Source organism: Ambystoma mexicanum, chromosome 9 (assembly GCF_040938575.1).
Source record: "Ambystoma mexicanum isolate Mex_15411 chromosome 9, UKY_AmexF1_1, whole genome shotgun sequence".
Classification (NCBI taxonomy): domain Eukaryota; kingdom Metazoa; phylum Chordata; class Amphibia; order Caudata; family Ambystomatidae; genus Ambystoma; species Ambystoma mexicanum.
Genome location: NC_090931.1, coordinates 200574674 through 200593595, shown reverse-complemented (window position 1 = coordinate 200593595; position 18922 = coordinate 200574674). Strand labels below are relative to the sequence as shown.

The 18922-nt window shown below is 46.4% G+C and overlaps 1 protein-coding gene across 1 annotated transcript; it reads right to left on the bottom strand.

The window, feature by feature from the left end:
- Positions 1-335: 335 nt before the first annotated feature.
- Positions 336-11282, bottom strand: LOC138487882 (apolipoprotein A-IV-like). The gene is made up of 4 exons (XM_069614498.1): positions 11142-11282; positions 9714-9797; positions 5771-5897; positions 336-1571 (listed from the first exon to the last, which is right to left on the bottom strand). Exons 2-4 carry the CDS (start codon positions 9760-9762, stop codon positions 644-646), a joined length of 1104 nt encoding a protein of 367 aa, XP_069470599.1. The 5' UTR covers positions 9763-9797; positions 11142-11282; the 3' UTR covers positions 336-643.
- Between the last annotated feature and the right edge of the window lie 7640 nt (positions 11283-18922).

Below are 18922 nucleotides of genomic sequence, written 5' to 3'. Positions count from 1 at the left end.
ATATAATTCTGTGCCCCAATATTTATTTTTCCTGCAAAATGTTGGAATCACTGCTGCCTTTTCCTGCGATCCTGTGTAATGCTATCCAGTGGACAGGAATCCAGCATAACCTGCACTTCTGAGCCCCTGCCCAGAAGGGGGGGGGGCAAGGAGACATGGGGGTGGGGGGGGTTACTAATGGCAACTGAGAAAGGTGCCTTAAGACGGAGAACATGAAGCACTGTCTTTTCTAGCATTGTTATTTTGCCACTTTTATCATTACCAACAATTTACACAAAATCAAAATTATGAACACCAACCACGAATACACAAAAGGAACACAAATGGAATCCATCTTTTGCATTGGCGTGTTGCGGTCTTTATTGAGTAATCTCTGGATTCAAAGTATCACTAAGCCAGTAGGAACATGAATTGCCAGCAGTCGGGCACACGTGCAGAACTAGAACATTTGGAGCTTTGAGTACAATTCTCTCATTTGCATTATGCCTGGAAATATTTGGAATAAAGGAATTGAACTCTGTTAGTCAATTGTTGATGTCTACACTGGTTTCTTTCCTCATCAGAGTAATAGACTAGTCAACAACCATCTGTTTAATTACACCTGCATGACAATGAGCAATATCTGCTTTCGATGGTGGGCTCCTCAATTCTCAGCCTGGATTCCGCGGTTTAGGAAGGAGCTGACCTTTTCACGCATGTCCTTCTCTAGTACATCCAGTTGGTCCTGGACACCTACGGTGTAGGGCCCCAGCTTCTGCTTCATCTCCTCCGCTTTCTGGATGATCATTTTGTTGATGTTTTCACTGACCGGGGAGATGGACTGGGTGAACGCCTCGATCTTCTGGTTCATCTGGTTGTTGAAGTCTCCCAGGTAGGACCCCAAGTTCTGGCGCACTTCAGCCATATTTCCATTGAGTTTCTCATTGATCTCATCAGCAGAGGCAACAAGTTTCAGCTTCAGGTCTTCAGCATTCTCAGAGATTCTGGTCCTCAGCTCCTCTGCGTTCTTCCGCATCTGGAACGCCATTAAACCAATCTGTTGGTTGAGTTTATCTTGAACATCCTGGGGGTAAAGAGACAGACTCTGCTGCAGTTCCTGGACATGTTGGTCAATTTTCAACTTCAGCTCGTCAGAGTAGGGGGTCAGCTTCTCCTTCAAGTGGTCCATGTTCTCATTGATCTTCTGATGAAGTTCCTCCGCATAGGGTGTTAGAACCACTTGGGCATTGGCCACATTTTCCTGCAACTTGGCCTGAAAATTCTGGATGATGGGCGTGAGCTGTTGGCGAAGTTCCTCTGTGTTCTCCTTGACACTGGCACTGAATTTTTCAGTGTAGGGGTTCAGCTTCAGCTGCAGATCTTCAATGTTCTTGGCGAGCTGCTTGTGAACCTCATCAGCAAATGGGGACACCTTCAAACGAAGATCCTCCAGCTCAAGGCGGATCTGCTCTACAAGCTTCTCCGAGGTTTGGGTTAGCTGTGCATGGATCTGGGTGGCAAATGGAGCCAGCTGGCCTTCAAGATCTCCTGCGTAGAGGTTGACGTCTTTGAGATTATCTTTGATGAGTGTTCTGTTGGGGAAGAAAGAACATTGTATTTAGTCTGCATAGGATGGCCAAAAGTGTCAACTTTGATCATAGTGCTATGTGAACGCCATTTTCAGTTTTGGCAAACGGGTGGTGCTAATGCACAGAGAGGAGCGAGACAGTATATGAGGAGCGAGATATAGCTTGTGCGTATAGTGTCGATTGGTTATTTACCCACCGATTGGCTGCCCATGGTCATGCTAATCCCCGTTTAATCAAATAAAAGCCATAACAAAAGAGTTTCTAAACAAAAATAAAACAGCATACATCAAATACATCACGACCAGAATACAGATAAAGCCACGTGTAGAAGAATCGATGGGGGTGATAAAACCCATCATCAGAGAAATATATTCTGGGACAGAAAGGCCTTCCCTCATTACTGCTGAAACCCACTAGGCAGACAGAATGATGGACAATTGGGTCACATGAGCATCCTTAACTTTCTTATTTTTAGGGCCAGCTTGATGAAGGTGGCCAAGATGCACAGGCCTGACTGGTCATTTTCCATGTGCAAAGCAAACATCTTTGAGAATGGCCTGGCTCTATGCTGCATACTCTCATATGGTACAAGATTACCCGCTCCCAATACTTTCGGTTCTAGAAAGCTGAAAAGATGGTGACAGGCACTGTTGAGCCTTAACCATTTTACAGCCAAAAGCAATATATCCCCATTAGAGCCCACACAACTATGTGCGGGCAGAATGAAACCTCTTCAGAGTCTCGGGAGGATAGCTCAGGGGCAACATGCTCGCCTTGGAAGCAAGACGACACGGAGCAACACAGGTTCGATCCCTGGGTCCTCGCTTAGAAACCTCTGGGTATTAAGCGCGTTATAAATATCATATCATAGACCTCTGCACCCACAGAACTAGGACTCCACCGGGACCCAAAACACTATGCTCACACAGAACTATGCCCCACCAGGAACCAAAGCACTATGCTCGTGCAGAACTATGCCCCATCAGGACCCAAAGCACTATGCTCTCACAAAATTATGCCCCAACAAAACCGTACGACCATAACTATTCCCCATCAGAGCCCTCAAAACTATGTTCTCACATAAACCTAAGATCCATCAAACTCAGCCCTCCATCAAACCCCAACAAACTGTGCTCCATCAGCATCATGGCCCGTCAGAGCCCAGAGACCTGTGCTCCCACAGAATAACGCCCAAATCAATCCAGAGAACTATGCTTCCACAGAGCACCTAGGCATATGCCCCCACAGAACGATTCCCCTATGAGACACCAGAGAACTACGCTCCCACGGACCACATGGGCGTATGCCCCCACAGAACTATGCCCCCATGAGACACCAGAGAACTATGCTCCCACAGAGCACATAGGCATATGCCCCCACAGAACTATGCCCCCATGAGACACCAGAGAACTATGCTCCCACAGAGCACAAAGGCATATGCCCCCACAGAACTATGCCCCCATGAGACACCAGAGAACTATGCTCCCACAGAGCACATAGGCATATGCCCCCACAGAACTATGCCCCCATGAGACACCAGAGAACTATGCTCCCACAGAGCACATAGGCTTATGCCCCCACAGAACTATGCCCCCATGAGACACCAGAGAACTATGCTCCCACAGAGCACAAGGCATATGCCCCCACAGAACTATGCCCCCATGAGACACCAGAGAACTACGCTCCCACAGAGCACATAGGCATATGCCCCCACAGAACGATTCCCCTATGAGACACCAGAGAACTACGCTCCCACGGACCACATGGGCGTATGCCCCCACAGAACTATGCCCCCATGAGACACCAGAGAACTATGCTCCCACAGAGCACATAGGCATATGCCCCCACAGAACTATGCCCCCATGAGACACCAGAGAACTATGCTCCCACAGAGCACAAAGGCATATGCCCCCACAGAACTATGCCCCCATGAGACACCAGAGAACTACGCTCCCACAGAGCACATAGGCATATGCCCCCACAGAACTATGCCCCCATGAGACACCAGAGAACTATGCTCCCACAGAGCACATAGGCTTATGCCCCCACAGAACTATGCCCCCATGAGACACCAGAGAACTATGCTCCCACAGAGCACAAGGCATATGCCCCCACAGAACTATGCCCCCATGAGACACCAGAGAACTACGCTCCCACAGAGCACATAGGCATATGCCCCCACAGAACTATAACCCCATGAGGCACCAGAGAACTATGGCCCTATAGAAATATTCCCCCATCTGAACTATGGAACTGTATGTGGCCTCTCAGAGGATCAAAGCAAATGTGGCGCTGATGAGCTATTCTGTGCATTATTACATTAATAGTTCCTGCACCGCAGCAGGAGTAGAAACTGGTGATCCAGTGGGGCCCTGGTGTATTCATTCTGGAGTGGGACCTGTATCACTGTAGTAGGTTAGATATAGTAATCCTAGTGCTTCTCATGACGTGCGCCAAAAACAATATGTGCCCTATGCACAAAGGGCATCTGAATTTGCACATCACGTATGCACGCATTCAGGGGCAGTTTTCCATTCCTTTTCTGCAAATAAGGGGGAGTTTCTGCACATTTCAATTTACAATTAAAATTCAAAAATCTGGATGTGGATTAAAACTGTCCAGAAAATAAACGGATTGTCCTGTGCCTGTTTCGGGGCAGGCGCAGAGGGATGTGCAAAGCATAGTAGGATCATTCCTGACCCCGTCCTGTGTTTTTCTTAAGTGTGAAGTCAGCGGTTTGAAACACTGCTGTAACAGTTGCATTTCTATCCCTCAAAAAGACATAGAAATGCTTTTATATCCCCCGATAAGGGATACAAATGCATTTGTTAGTTTCACATTTCGGAGTGAAGGGTGCTTTCAGGACACACCTGGCATTTTGGAGCCAGTAATCCAGTCATGCCAGGAGCGCAATGCCAACACTAATGTATGCAAGAGACCTGTCGCGCGCATCTTTTGTGCCGCTGGCCACCATCGCTGAAATGTGCACGCTATCTTTGAGAATAATGTGGCCTGTTCATTTATACAATTATGACAAATAGTGGGGCTTGGTGGCTAGATGGCCAACAATGGAGCGAGCGTGGTAAAAGGATATCCAACAATGGATTCTGGGAGAAGGATATCCAACAATGGAGCATGGTAGGTGGATATCCAACAATGGAGTGTGGTAAAAGGATATCACAACAATGGAGTGTGGGAGAGAAATATACAACAGAGGTGGTAGAGGGATATTCAACGATGGAGTGTAGCAGAGAGATATCCATCAATGGAGCGTGGTAAGGGGCTATCCAGCAATGGGGCGTGGAAGAGGGATATCCAGCAAGAGAACATGATAGAGGGGTATCCATCAATGGAGCTTGGTAGAAGGGTATCTTGCAATGAAGCTTGGTGGCAGTATATGTGATAATGTAGCTTGGTAAAGAGGTACCTGAATATGTGGGTTGGTAGATCAATATCACACAATGGGGCTTAGTGGCGGGTGGTAGCAAATAAAGGAGCTTGGTGGCAGATTATCTAACCAATCACGGATATTGGTAGAGGGATATCCAGCTATGGATCGTGGGTGAAGGATATCCATCAATGTAGCTTAGTAGAAGGATATCTAGCAATGGTGCTAGGTGGCTAGATATCTAACCATGGATATTAGTAGATATCCGGCTATGGGGCATGTGCGAGGGATATCCATCAATGGAGCTTAGTAGAGGACATCTAGCAATGGAGCAGGACATCTAACCATGGATTATGCTATTGGGATATCCGACTATGGCTCGTTGGTGAGGGATATATATCAAAAAGCTTAGTAGAAGGAGATCTAGCAATGGAGCTTGCTGGCAGGATATCTGACCATGGCGATTGGAAGAGGGATATCCAGCTATGGAGAGTGGGTGAGGGATATCCCTCAATGGAGCTTAGTAGAAGAATACCTAGCAATGGAGATAGGCAGAGAGAAGTATAATAATGGAGCTTGGTGCAAGGATAGCTAACAATGGGGCTCAGTGAATAGCTATCCAGAATGGAGTTTGGGTGAAGGATAAGTACCAAAGTGCAGTGCTGGAGGGCCATCACAAAAATGGGTACTGCCCCTGGGTGTTCTCACTATGGGGCCCACTGGCTGCTTTTCTAATAGGGCAGGTGTAAGTGAGCTATGTAACAGTATTTCCTGTAAAATTCATCTTTCAGTCTTGCTATGGCCGGACACTTACTTGAGCTGTTTGCTGATTTCCGACTCCTGCATCTGTTCCACCGTCGCCTTGGCGTTGTTGGTCAGTTGACTAAAGTAGTCCCATAAGGCATTTGCCACTTGATCAGTGCTCACGTCTGCCTGAGACCCTGTGGGCATGATAAAATAAACAAGTTTCTCTGATTAAACAATGCATGCACAGTCCTTCTCAAGTGATGTGCATAGCAAGGGTATACGATGGTGCACAGCCCTCACCATCAAGAGAAGTCACCCTTCATCTGGTTGCAATCACCCAAATTCTCCAGTGCAGGATCCCGGGTGGCAGGTGCAGGTGAACAGTGTCCCCTAACCCGGGACATGGGTGCCATTATACCCGAGAGACCCCAGTCCCCCCGGGGACCATGGAGCGGAAGATATACCTTAACATACAGTATTATACAGATGCCCTGTGGCTCTCCAGATCGTTTAGCCTACAGTTCACATGATCCCTCACCAAAGATTATGCTGGCTAGTGCTGATGGGAGATGTAGTCTAGAACATCTGGAGAGCTAGAGGTTGCACATCTCTGCCCTATTACTAAACGTTCCTTCTCACAGGAATCCAAGTGTTAGGTGCACTTACTCTATCATCCACCGTCAGGCAAGAGTGATGGGAATCAATGAACATAAGGAAAGATATGCGGCGGGAAGAGGCGTGAAAAGAACTGATATATATGTTCACTATAAAAGATTCATAAAAACATTCACTTTAATTGTTGTGATGAATTTGGTCTCCAATCCGGTCCTCGAGGCCCACATCCATGCCAGGTTTTCAGGCTAGTCACTGAGTATGCAAGTAACTCTCATTTAGTGTAGAAACAGTTGAGAGTCATGCCCACCCATACAATGAGTGAATTTGCAAGTGGCACCAATGGCATGGAAATGGATGCATCAACCTGTTGTCTGTGTGTTCAAAATGTAGTTATTTATACTCAAAAGGGTGTACTTCCCATCTAGTAATATATTAAATGTGCCACCACAGTGTGGGGGTCCATTCTACATGTTTCGTGACTAACATCACTTCTTCAGGACTCATGAATTTCATATCAATATTTCTCTTCCAGGTCAGCGTTTATCAGATGTATTACAATATTAATATGAAATTCACAGTTCCTGGGGAAGTGGCATGAGTCATGAAACACTCGAAGGCACATCACATATGCGGTGGTCATCATGTATTAATGATTTTGAACGATTCGGGTTTGAGACTAAATTTCTACATTTGGAACACCTGGACAACAGATTGGCCCCTCCCTTTTTGCTCCTCTTGGCGCCACTTGCAAAGTCACTTATTGAACATGTACACAGGACTCTATGTTGAGCTGCAGTGACAGTAATGGCCCAGAAATGGCAGAATACTCGACGTGTGAAATGAAGGCAGAAAATCCCACCTGGAGGTCCTGCCACTAGCACTCAAGTGAGTCTTATGTGACGTAAAGGAATTTCCATTAGAAACACTCAACATGTGAAAGGACCATCAAGTTGGCAAATTGCGTGCCACTAGAAATTCAGACCAAAAATGTACCTCACTCCTATCCCACCCAGTTGGTTGGAGGCCAATATAAACGTAAGGGAACCCACCACATAGGCAACTCTAGTTTCTGTTATTTATTAGGACCCCTGGTGCGTCCGACATAGGATTTAGTTAAATGGCTTTGCAATGGGCTGCATCACAGATTTGGAGGTATTTGCAGTGCTCATTCCTCCTAATTGAATTGCAGTTACCACAAGTGGTAACTGTGGAACTCCGACCAGATAATGAATTGTGGCAACTACCTATTATGATCTCCCCTAGGACTTCATTGGGAAATGTAGGCATCACCACTGGAAGAAATGTCTCCATATTTTTTGTAGGGTATATCTCCATGCATAAGCGCAGGGTATTTACCGCCTTGAGGGTTTGCAACAGATAGGAAAGACAAGAGGTAATTCCGTTACCTCAAGTTTTTTTAAGATAATGCCAAACCCGCAAGGAGAGCCAGTGGCAACACTCAGCACAGTTTCATACACTGGGGAAGAAGGGACACTCTATCTCATTGAGGGCCCTGGTGCTTGCAGTAGACCTCCCACTGCACAGTGATTCAGGAGGTTATCTTTTGCTAAAAACCAATAACTCTTCTCTTAAAGAATATCTGATGTGAGTGCTCGCTGTGGACAGCCAGGCACCCACAGATTCAGGCCTTTTGATACTCTGTGGTTGGAGTCCTTTCCGAATACTGAAGTGTACCCTTGAGGTGATCAGATTGGCGACTGGGTATGTGTACTGTGTACAATAAAACCCTGTGCAATAAAGGCGGTTGAAGATGGTCAATCCATTGTCTTACTCGATACCCATGCTGTAGCTATTTAACTAAAAAGAAGGCAGGTGGGCACCCACACGTGTGCCAATGGACGTTATTTGGCCCCACCCTAGTGGGATAGTAAACTATGTCACAGGGATGTCAGAGTGATCTGTGGCCTCTGAAAGGGGAATCCTATAAAACAAAGGTCTGCAACCTTTGACTCTCCAGATGTTTTGGACTACAACTTCCACCAGCTCTGGAAAGCATAATCGATGGTGAAGGATGGTGGGAGTTGTAGTACACAGCATCTGGAGAGCGGCAAGTTGCAGCCCCCTGCTATAGAACGCATCGTTCAATTGTCTTCCATACTGTATTACTAGGCCACAGTCTTTACCAAGTCAGTTGGTTAGCCCCACAACCAATAAGAAGGCAGGATCTCAAATCTTCAAATCAAAAGAACAAACCTACTATTGCCTTGTGAGACGTGCAAGCAATGGAGCACGCCCCTGTGATGGGTCGGTCCACCTGACATTATCCTTCCTGCCCACCTCCCTGTCATTGTACTTCCACGCCGCTCCTGCCATAGTCGCAATAGCATTGACTACCAGTAAACACCAAGGTTATATAGTGGCTAGAGGTGGACCGCCCTGGCGATAGGAACTTGCACCCTTTCAAATGGCCTTGGCGACATGTATAAGCTTTATCAATAGATTAGAAGCAAATGTAAAGAGGAGAGCAGTTGTTCACCAGTTTGGTTCATGATGGGTCTTGCCTAAAGGACAGCTCTTTCTGGCACAGAATTCTGAGCGGACGAACCAGTTCTTTAGTAATTAAGGTTGTTTCCTTTTTTTAAAAAACTTTTTTTTTGGTTTGCAGATCACAACACAGCCGTTTAACACCTCCTTTACATTGGAGTATACAATATAGAGTTACATTGACCCTGCATTACATGCATCAAAACAGTATTTCAGTTTATTCACGTGGTTAACAGTTCACTGTTTCAACAAGAAGTTGGGGTGTATGCTCGTGGGAAGAGTCTATTCCCCTTCAGAGTTCTCTCCTTCGGACAGGGGTCCCTCCAGATATGCTCTAAATGGAGCCCATATGTCTTTTGGTCTATTCGTTGTTGGCGTCATTCCTATGTAAGTTTCTTCACACTCGTTGACGTATGTTAGTGACTTAATGAGTTGGTCTGAGGGGGGGGGGGCGTGCTTGCTTTTCCATGCTTGAAGGATACATTTCTTCGCTACTACACATATTACATTGTACAATCTTCTACTTTTCTCAGAAACCTTCCCTATGTCCCTGAACAGGTAATTTTGGGGACTGAGCTGGACCGGAGTCTGTGTGATATCTTCGATCATTCCCGGCACCTCCCGCCAGAACCCGATAATCAGGCGACACGTCCAATACATATGGAATGCGTCTAAGCCTGTTTCCTTTTTTAAAGCTTTGGGGCTGACGGATGAATTTTAATAGTAGAATTATTTTAATAATAATATTTGTAATCCCTTGGTGCTGATGATGCTAAAATTATTATATTGCAATAACTGTGTGAAGATGTTTTAAATGCGAATATTTATGGTTTTGAGTCTGAGGTTTTTAATAAACGGATACAAATAAAAATAAATAAAAATGTAAATACCTGTAATGGCCAGAACGGCCAATGTCATGGCAACTGCTTTCAGGAACATCTTTGGCTTCAAATGAGTGCTTCACCACCTGGAAACTAAAACAAAATATATATCAATGGACGGATGCCAAGGTGCTCCTGTAGTGAATGCACTCCCCTCTCCCAATGCCCCAGTGCCCAGGGTGATGGGCAATTATCTCGAGACTAGGCACTGCCAGGGAGCCCTATGCTTTAGTTATCAGAAGGGCAGCCACGTGTCCATGGCCACAGAAGACTGCACTGGCGCCCCATCTGCCCCAACGGCAGCTGTCTTTCTCGCCAACCGTATACGAGCATTGCGCTAAGATGGCACAGGTATTTATTGGCATCTTAGTTAGACCTTGTCTTCTGCCTACTAACCAGGCCCAGGGCAATCACCAACCCAACTAGGCGCTGGCGATGTTTGCTGGAGACACTTTAAATATGTCAGTTCACTCTACAAGCTTACTGTGAGCCCCTTATTATAGCCAAGCAAAATGGAGGGAAAGAATAAAAGCACCCTATATTGCATGTATCTGGCTCCTTGGTGTCCAGGGCCTCATGGTTGTATGTGATACTCGGTGCTATGCAAGCATCATTTATCACATGGTTAATTAGTATGTAGATAGAATTCCAGGTATTTTGGACTACAACTCCCATGATACACCACCTCTTACTCTAGCAGCTATGGATATTGGGAGCTGAAGTCCAAAACATCTGGGGTACTATGCAACCGCCTAGAGACCAGTTGTAATTGGTGGGCAATGCCTCTATGGAATGATTCCAATCAACAAATTCCAAAGATTCCAACCCCTGCCCTGCAAATCCAGCAATCCCTCGTCTCTCTGTCCCAACTGTGCGGGCACAAGCCAAAGCTATCCCCCCTCCCCCACCTGCCTTCCCCTCTAACCTTCCCCTACCCTTCCCAGTGCTCCATGTCCAGAGCAGCTTCTAGAATTCCCTGGGCCAAAAACTAAAAGCAACTCTGCTCTGTAACAGGTCCGTGAACACTCACCTATTTCTCCAATCAGCCCCAAACAAGGCCCAGCTGAGCTGCACCCAGAGGAGGCAGAGTCCACGACACGAACATCACAACACAATAATGAGATCATCTAGGCAGCAACTCCAAGGGCCCCTGTGTGGGGCTTTGGACACCCACAGCCACAATGCCTGGGCCCGGTGGTACTCACTACTCTGCGGGAGACCCCAACAACTCCATGGGAGTGAGAAATCCCACTCTGGCTGGGAGAGGGCGGGTGTTGGAAGACCCTCACATGGCTGCGGGGTCTGTGCCCCCCCAGGGCACCCTCGCCCATCCATTTCACCCCCAGCATATGTGTGGGCGATCGCCCACCGCACCGATTCTATCCCCTCCCACCAATCAAAGTGCACCGGGGAGCCTGCATGGGGACCCCTCCTCACCTCTGCTGGCCCTGCACCTCTGCTGGCTTCCACCTGATGCCCAGCATGTTCCCCTGCTGGCATTTATGCAGAATGGGGCAGGGCCTTTCCCAATCGATGGGGGCGGAGAATGCCTCCCAGTTGGCACGTGACACCACACCAGTGACTCCAAGACACTGCACACGCTTGGACTTCAACCGTCGGCCAGCGTGGCTGCTGCCAGCACAACAGTGTGCCATGTATGATAGCGCCACCCTGGCGAGGGTACTCATGGGCCCTGGCATTCGTCATCGCTGGGCAGCTCGCCCAAGGCGAGGGAGGGAGATGGGGGGTGGAGAATGCCTCCCAGTGACTCCAAGACACTGCACACGCTTGGACTTTACCGTCGGCCAGCGTGGCTGCTGCCAGCACAACACTGTGCCATGTATGATAGCGCCACCCTGGCGAGGGTACTCATGGGTCCTGGCATTCGTCATCGCTGGGCAGCTGACCCAGGGCGAATGAGGCAATGGGGGCCCGGCGCTGGATCACAGGAGTTCCATTTGGAAAATGTTAATCAGTGATATAAAAATACCTATTTGTTTAATCTTGAAAAACATTTCATACATGAGGCGCATGGCAGGAAAATGAAAGAAAACATCCACCCAAATGGAGCGTTGAAACAAGTGTTTACATATAAAAGTCAGTAGGAAGATCAGAAAGAAGAACTTGCAACAGGTCTATAACCAGTGCCCTACACGCCATGAAGGGGCCGATGGGAGCTTCTTTAAGAAGAAGTGAAGAGGCAAAAGACACTGGACTTGTAATGCAATGGCAATAGCTCTAGCAGAGGCAGACAACTCCCCCCACTTGACATCATCTGCAAGACTCACCTGGGGCACATCAGGCCAGTGATGGTGTAATTGCACAGGGGGCCAGGGCAGACACTTACCTAATCTCCCTGGGGGCTGCAGACCTTCCTGTCAGTGTGGGGGTCTGATTTTCACATCTACCAGAGAAACAGCTTGCAGATCAGGGCGGGACTGAGAGGGGGCCTCTGCCCCTTGTATATAACTGGGCAATGAAACTTCCTAGCTCAGGGCACTTTCCACCTACCTCTGGGAGAGCATCCTATGCCTCCAGGCAGTGAATATGCAGCCAATAATGTAAATAAGGAACAGGGGTATCCTTACCTTCAGAGCTGTGTCCTCATTATCCATCGATGTTGTTCGGGAGAATTCTCAACATGTGCTAATTTCCCTTACCTTTTGAGAGCCCCAGCAACTTTGCTGGATTTCTAGGATTTGATTTTTTGTCTGGAAGGAGTGTGAGCCTTTTTTTCCCCACTCTTTCATGTATTTTGATGTGTGTTTTACTTTTGTGTTCTTTGGTTGTGGCGTTTTAACACAACCCCATAGGCATCGTCTTTTTCTGTGTGTCACACAGCACCTTCAGTGCAGTGGCACAGGGTTGTCTTTCATACTTCCCAAGGTTTAAATACCTTCTCTGGGACTGACTACCGTCTCCCAGAGTATGTAAAGTTAAATTGACTTTACTAGTCTCTTTCAATTTACTGACCCAGCACACACTATCTTCCTATAGAGTGCTGGAGGGGTTGCCTAGCTTCCCTGAGTCAAAACACTCATGTAACAGTAAAATGTTACCCTTTCCTACTTTAAATGGCTGGTGGCAGTGGTTTAGATCAAACTACCATGATTTTTCCCGACTGCTAACACCAGTAGCTAAAAATTGGGTCAGCCATGTTTTTCAACATTGCGCCCAAGACCTATCTGTAAAAACAGACTGTGGTCATCTTTTTTCACCATTTCTTTTAGGAAAGGTCCTTCTTGTCTTTGTCTCTGTGCGCCAAACCAGGTTTGGTCCCTTTGTTCATTGGCCTTTGGCAGGCTTCAGTGCTGAAGCCCTCCTCTGACGCCTGAGTGTCTGGGGTGGACACGATGTGAGGGAGGTGCCCAAAACTCCCGTGCTTAGTCTCTTAGGAGACCTGAATGCACTCTGACGTGATTGGCCGGCTGGCTGTCCGGCAAGGACAGCCACCCTGCTGTGTGAGTGACAGCCAGGCTGGAATGAATGGGGGAAAACTGTTTAGAAGCAGGTCTCTGGGACTTGGAAAGCAGAGTCGACCACTGGAACGAAAGAACCGAAGAGGAGAGGAAAGAAGAGGACTGCTGCAACTCCTGAATGACCGGTGAAGCCCTGCTCCAGGTCCAAATTGCATGAAACTACAACGACAGAGAAGCCCTTCACGGTTAACTTCTTCCCTTGAGTTTGGTGAGAACAACCAACTCGCAAGCCACCTGGACACTGTCCCCATCTGGTCGAATTGTCATCAGAGTGCTGTTGAAAACCAGATAGCCAGAGGGAAGGAAACCAGCTTGTGTACTTTAAGGCACTCACACCTTAAACCAATGTCTTGCTACAGCTTTTGGCCTATTCCCTGTGCAGTGCAGGAACCTCGCGACATCCTCCTTCTTGTCCCCACGACTGAAGCTCAGGAACAGAGATCTGCTCGAACTGCCAGGAACAACTGCCTCGGATACAGCTTTCTTCATTGACAAGGTACTGTGCAAACGCGGTCCGGAAATCTTTTCGCCATCGAGAAAGTGCCTGAAACTTTCTTCCACTACGAAGGCTTGTCCTTCCCTTAACATTCGTCAAACTTTTCGCCTAGCCAAATCCTTTCAAAATCTGTGGCAAAGACTTAACCGTTATGTACCAGAACTGCGGTATCCTATACAAAAGACTCTGAACCATTGACTTTGGCCCAGGCCTATTGAGAAGAATTGCTGGTTGTATTTAACTGAAACCCTTTGCCCTGCCTTTGAATGTATTTGGGCTGTCTATTCTTATAACCTTGTCTTTTCCCTCCTTTATTAAGTATCTGAAGTGCCATTTTGCTCCCACTTCATTTTGGAGCTAAACTTGTTCATTTACTTACCGGTTGGACTTTTGTGGTGTATTAGTGTGTGATATTGAACTGCTTATGTTAGAGTAATGTTTTCTGACTGACTGAGTAAATAAATGTATATTCTTTTACCAAGAAACCTTGAGTAAGTGTTTACTTGAATCACTGTATTAGTTGGTCCTTTGTGTAACTTGTTCTACTGCTCACTTTAAAACTCTTGAGATTAGTCTGGCTGCTCAGCCATCGCTACCACTTTAGTGTGTAGTACAGGCTTGTACCAAAGGTGAAATTGTGCTTACACTTGTAGTTCTAATTGCATGTAGTGGTCCCCAAGGGTACTGCAGGTGTTTCTGCCTAAAACTGGTGTACAGCGGTGAGGATAAAGTATACTTGTTACATTTAGAGTGCTACTTTTACTTTTGTTCAAATAATCCTCCCAAGGCAAAGCAACACTAGAAAAGCAATTGTTTTATCAATGCTGATATGGAAAGCTACAGACAGGAGACCCTAGTGACTTTAACTGTTGATCAATTGAGAGATATGTGTAAAACTAGGAATCTCACTGTAAAAGGCAAAAAGGTTGAATTGATAGAAAAGTTGTTAGAATACCAAAGTCTGAGGAGTGGGTCTGAAAACCCCACACCTGCAGCAAATGTGGAAATGTGGAAATGTTGATGATGATGATAATATGTCCACTGTAAATTCTGTATTGTATCTAATTACTGTATCCTATGTAACTAAGATATTGTCTGTAACAAGCGCCACGATGCCCACGGGCTGATGTGCGCTCTACAAATCTGAATAAATAAATAAATAAATAAATAATATGTCAGAGCCCATCTCTAATATTGGTGATGAGTTAGATGAGGCAGAAGAGTCTCACAATGTAGGCCCTGCCTTACCTCTACCTGCTCATAGGCCTCAACCTTTGTCCACAGGACCCCATCAGGTCCAAACCTATGTCCTGAATTTGTCTCACTTGAAAATACGAGACTGGAGTTAGAATTGAAAAGAATCCAAGTTCAAACTGAAACCAAGCATCAAGAGCTTAGACTCAGAGAAAGTAAATTGAATCATGCCCTTGAAATTAAAAAGTTGTCTCTTGAAACTGGTTCTCTCCCAGAGTCCTCTAGGTCTTCCAGTCCTAATAGGCCTTGCATGCCCAAGATGCAGTAAGTATATATAAGGTTAAGCATGATATTTTGGATTGGTTGGCTGCTTTTGAATATAACCATGGTATTCAAGACATTACAGGGAATCAGCCTATTCGTTGGCTTTTTTCTAGACTCCCCCCTGTTGCAACTGATGTGGTAATGGAGTTGGGGGATATAGACAGAATGGAGTATGAAACTGTGAAGCTAGCTTTGATAGCTAGATTTGGGAAGACCCCTTCTCAGTATCTTAAGAGGTTTAGAACCCTCAAAAAGCATGATGGTACCCCTTGGGCTACCTGGGTGACTGAATGTTTGAAAAACCTAGATGGATGGGTTAAGGGTTACAGAGTGAACACTTATGAAGGTATGAGAAATATGTTTATGTTGGAATCTATTTATGATGCCTGCTCTCCTGAGCTGAGACAGCGCTTGGCTGACTCTAAGGAAATTGATCTAAAGAAGTTAGCAAGGGCTGCTGACTTGTGGGTTGCCAACAGGGCTACCCACAAGGATTCTGGGGTAACTAAGAAGAAGGATGAGGGGAAGCAGCACAAGAAAGATACCAAAGAGAATTCAAATACTTCCTTTGCAAAAGAGGGCCACAAACATAACAAGGGTAAGCCACAAGGGAAACCAAATAAGGCTAGTGTACCTTCTGGGGACAAACCAGAAGGAGGTCAGAACAAACCCCCATACATAAAAACATTTGGTAAATGTTATGCTTGTGGGTCAACTGACCATGTGAAAGGGGATCCCAGATGTAAGGGTAAACCTTCAGGGGTCCACACTGTCTCATTAGCCTTCTCCTCAGTGGATGAAGTACCAATGGCAAGTGGAAACTTTCACTTACTGGCTGAGGGACCCATGAAAGTGTCAGCCAGTGTTTCTTTAGTATCCCTGGGCCTGTGAGAACAGCAGAACTTAGATGTGTGTAACTCTATTCCAGACAATACTAAAGAGTATTACAAAGACAGTGTTCTTGTTAATGTTCAGGTGACACCTGTCATTAGAGACACAGGGGCCAGCATAACTGTAGTTGATGAATCATTTTTCAAGGAAGAGGATGTTGCTAGGGCACCCACATTCCTAACTAAGCTTGCTGGAGGCCCTGTCCAAATGCTTCCACAGTTACCAGCTCTCATTCAGTGTAATGATATCACTGTCAAGATACCTGTAAGTGTGCAGAGGGAAGTACCTGGGAGAGTCCTGTTGGGGAATGACTTAAAAACTCTTGGAGTTGTATCAAGTACCCCCAGGCCTCCCAGCGAAAGGAAATAGGAGCAGACTAGGAAGGCCAGGGAAAGTACCTTAAGGAGCTCTCCAGAGGAGATTATAGAGGAAACTATATCTCCCAGTCCACAGGACCTACTGAATGCAATTTCTAAGAAGAGAAAAGGGAGCAACATAAAACCTCCAGGAAGAAACCAGCCAGCACTCCTGTGCTACCAACCAGGACATCCCAGAGAGGACTGTCCAAGAACACACTTGTGATCCCTCCATCAGCTGAGGCTGAGTGTGTGGAACACCCTTGTGTGGTTGCATCAGCTACTGAGGAATCAGAGCTGGAAGAGGACCTTGCTCCTGTTGGAGATCTGGATCCTGCAGACCATCCTGAGCTGCAGTCTTTACTGGCAGAAGGTGGACCCTGTAGGGCAGACCTCAGCAGAGGTCAAAGAGAGTGTCCTAGTCTTGAAGGTCTTCACCAACAGACAGCTTCCCAGCTGGATGGGCAAGAGCCAGGGAAGCATAGGTTATACTGGGAAGAAAGCCTCTTCTACAGTGAACCGACTGAGTCTATCCTAGGGGACTACAGAAGACTTGTAGTGCCTCTTGTAAGCAGACTCCAGTTCCTACAGTTAGCCCATGAGATACCTTTGGCTGGTCACTTAAGTTTTAAGAAAACCAGAATATTTCTACTGGCCTAAATTGGGGTCTGACGTAGAAAAGTTCTGTAGGAGCTGTCACACTTGCCAAACCCCTGGCAAGAGTGGAGTACCTCTCCCTTGGTGGGAGTTCATTTTGAGAGGGTAGGAATCGACATTGTTGGACCCTTAGACCCTCCCAAATCTTCAGGAAACAGGTTTATCCTGGTTGTAGTAGACCATGCTACTAGCTATCCTCGCCCAAGCAATACCTTTGAGAACTGTTACAGCTCAGGCTGTTGCTAAGGCCCTACTTGGTATTTTTACCAGAGTAGTTTTTCCTAAGGAAGTTATCTCTGACAATGGATCCAATTTTATTTCCCACTACATGCAGGCCATGTGGAAAAACCGGGGAGTAACTTACAAGTTCTCAACTGCCTACCATCCTCAGACAAATGGATTGGTAGAGAGCTTCAACCGTACAATGAAGAACATGATAGGTGCTTTAGAGGAACCCCTTAAAAGAAAGTGGGAACTTCTACTGCCATGTCTTCTCTTTGTGTATAGAGAAGTCCCTCAGGAGGGAGTTGGATTTAGTCCCTTTGAACTTCTTTATGGCCATCCAGTTAGAGGCTCCTTGGACCTAATTAAGGAGGGGTTGGAGAGTGCTCCATCCCCCAAGCCAGTGAGAGCCACTGACTATGTGATAGGTCTCCAGAGGAGAATGTCACACATGATGACAGAAGCATCAGACAACATGAAAGCAGGTCAGGCTCTGGTGAAACATTGGCATGACCAGAAGGCCAACATGGTTGAGTTTACTCAAGACCAGCTAGTTCTAGCTATGGTACCTACAAGGCAGAGGGCCTTACAGGACAAATAGATAGGACCCTTCAAGGTTGTGGGTAAACTTGGAGAGGTCAACTATCTGGTGGATTTAGGCAATCCTAAGGAGGCTCCCAGAGTCTTTCACACCAACCGTTTAAAAGCTTATGTCTCAAGACCAGAAGTGGGAGCTTTGCTTCTAGCTTCAGCTCAAGAGGAGGAGGAGAGTGAACCTCTACCTGACCTACACAGAGGCCAGCCTTTAGATGAGAAGATAGAAGGAGTTAATCTCTCTTCTAGTTTGACACCTGAACAACAGCAGGAGTGCAAGTTTCTGTTAAATCAGTTTACCTCCCTGTTTTCACTATCACCATGCTTGACCCCTTGGGGCCAGCATGATATTCAAACTGGTGACTCTTTACCTGTCAAAACAGAGGTTACAGGATGTCAGATCATGTAAGATCCCACATAAAGGAGGAGGTCAACAAGATGCCTGATCTTGGGGTAATAGAGCCAAAACTGGGCCACCCCTACTACTCAAAACAACGCAAGAGCCTTCCTAGGCCTCACTGGGTACTATAGGAACTTCATAGAGAACTATAGGACCATAGCTTCTCCCTTGAATGTGATCTCCTCTCCCAAATTCCCTAAAAAGGTCAGGTGGAGTGCACTCAAGCATTTGAAGGCCTAAAGAAAGCCCTTTGTCAAGCTCCAGTCCTAAGAGCTCCTGCCTATAACCAAACCTTCATTGTGCAGATACATGCTTCAAATACAGGTATAGGTGCAGTCCTTAGTCAACTGGATGAGAAAGGTAGGGAGCACCCTATTTGCTTCATCAGTAGGAAGCTGAAGGAACCAGAAACAAGGTGGGCAACTATTGAGCATGAACGCTTTGCTATTGTGTGGTCATTGAAGAAGTTTAGACCATACTTGTATGGATCTACTTTTGTGATTCAAACTGACCACCAACCCTTGAAATGGTTGATGCAAATGAAAGGGGAAAACCCAAAGCTACTGAGATGGTCAATCAGCCTGGAAGGGTTTGCTTTTACCATT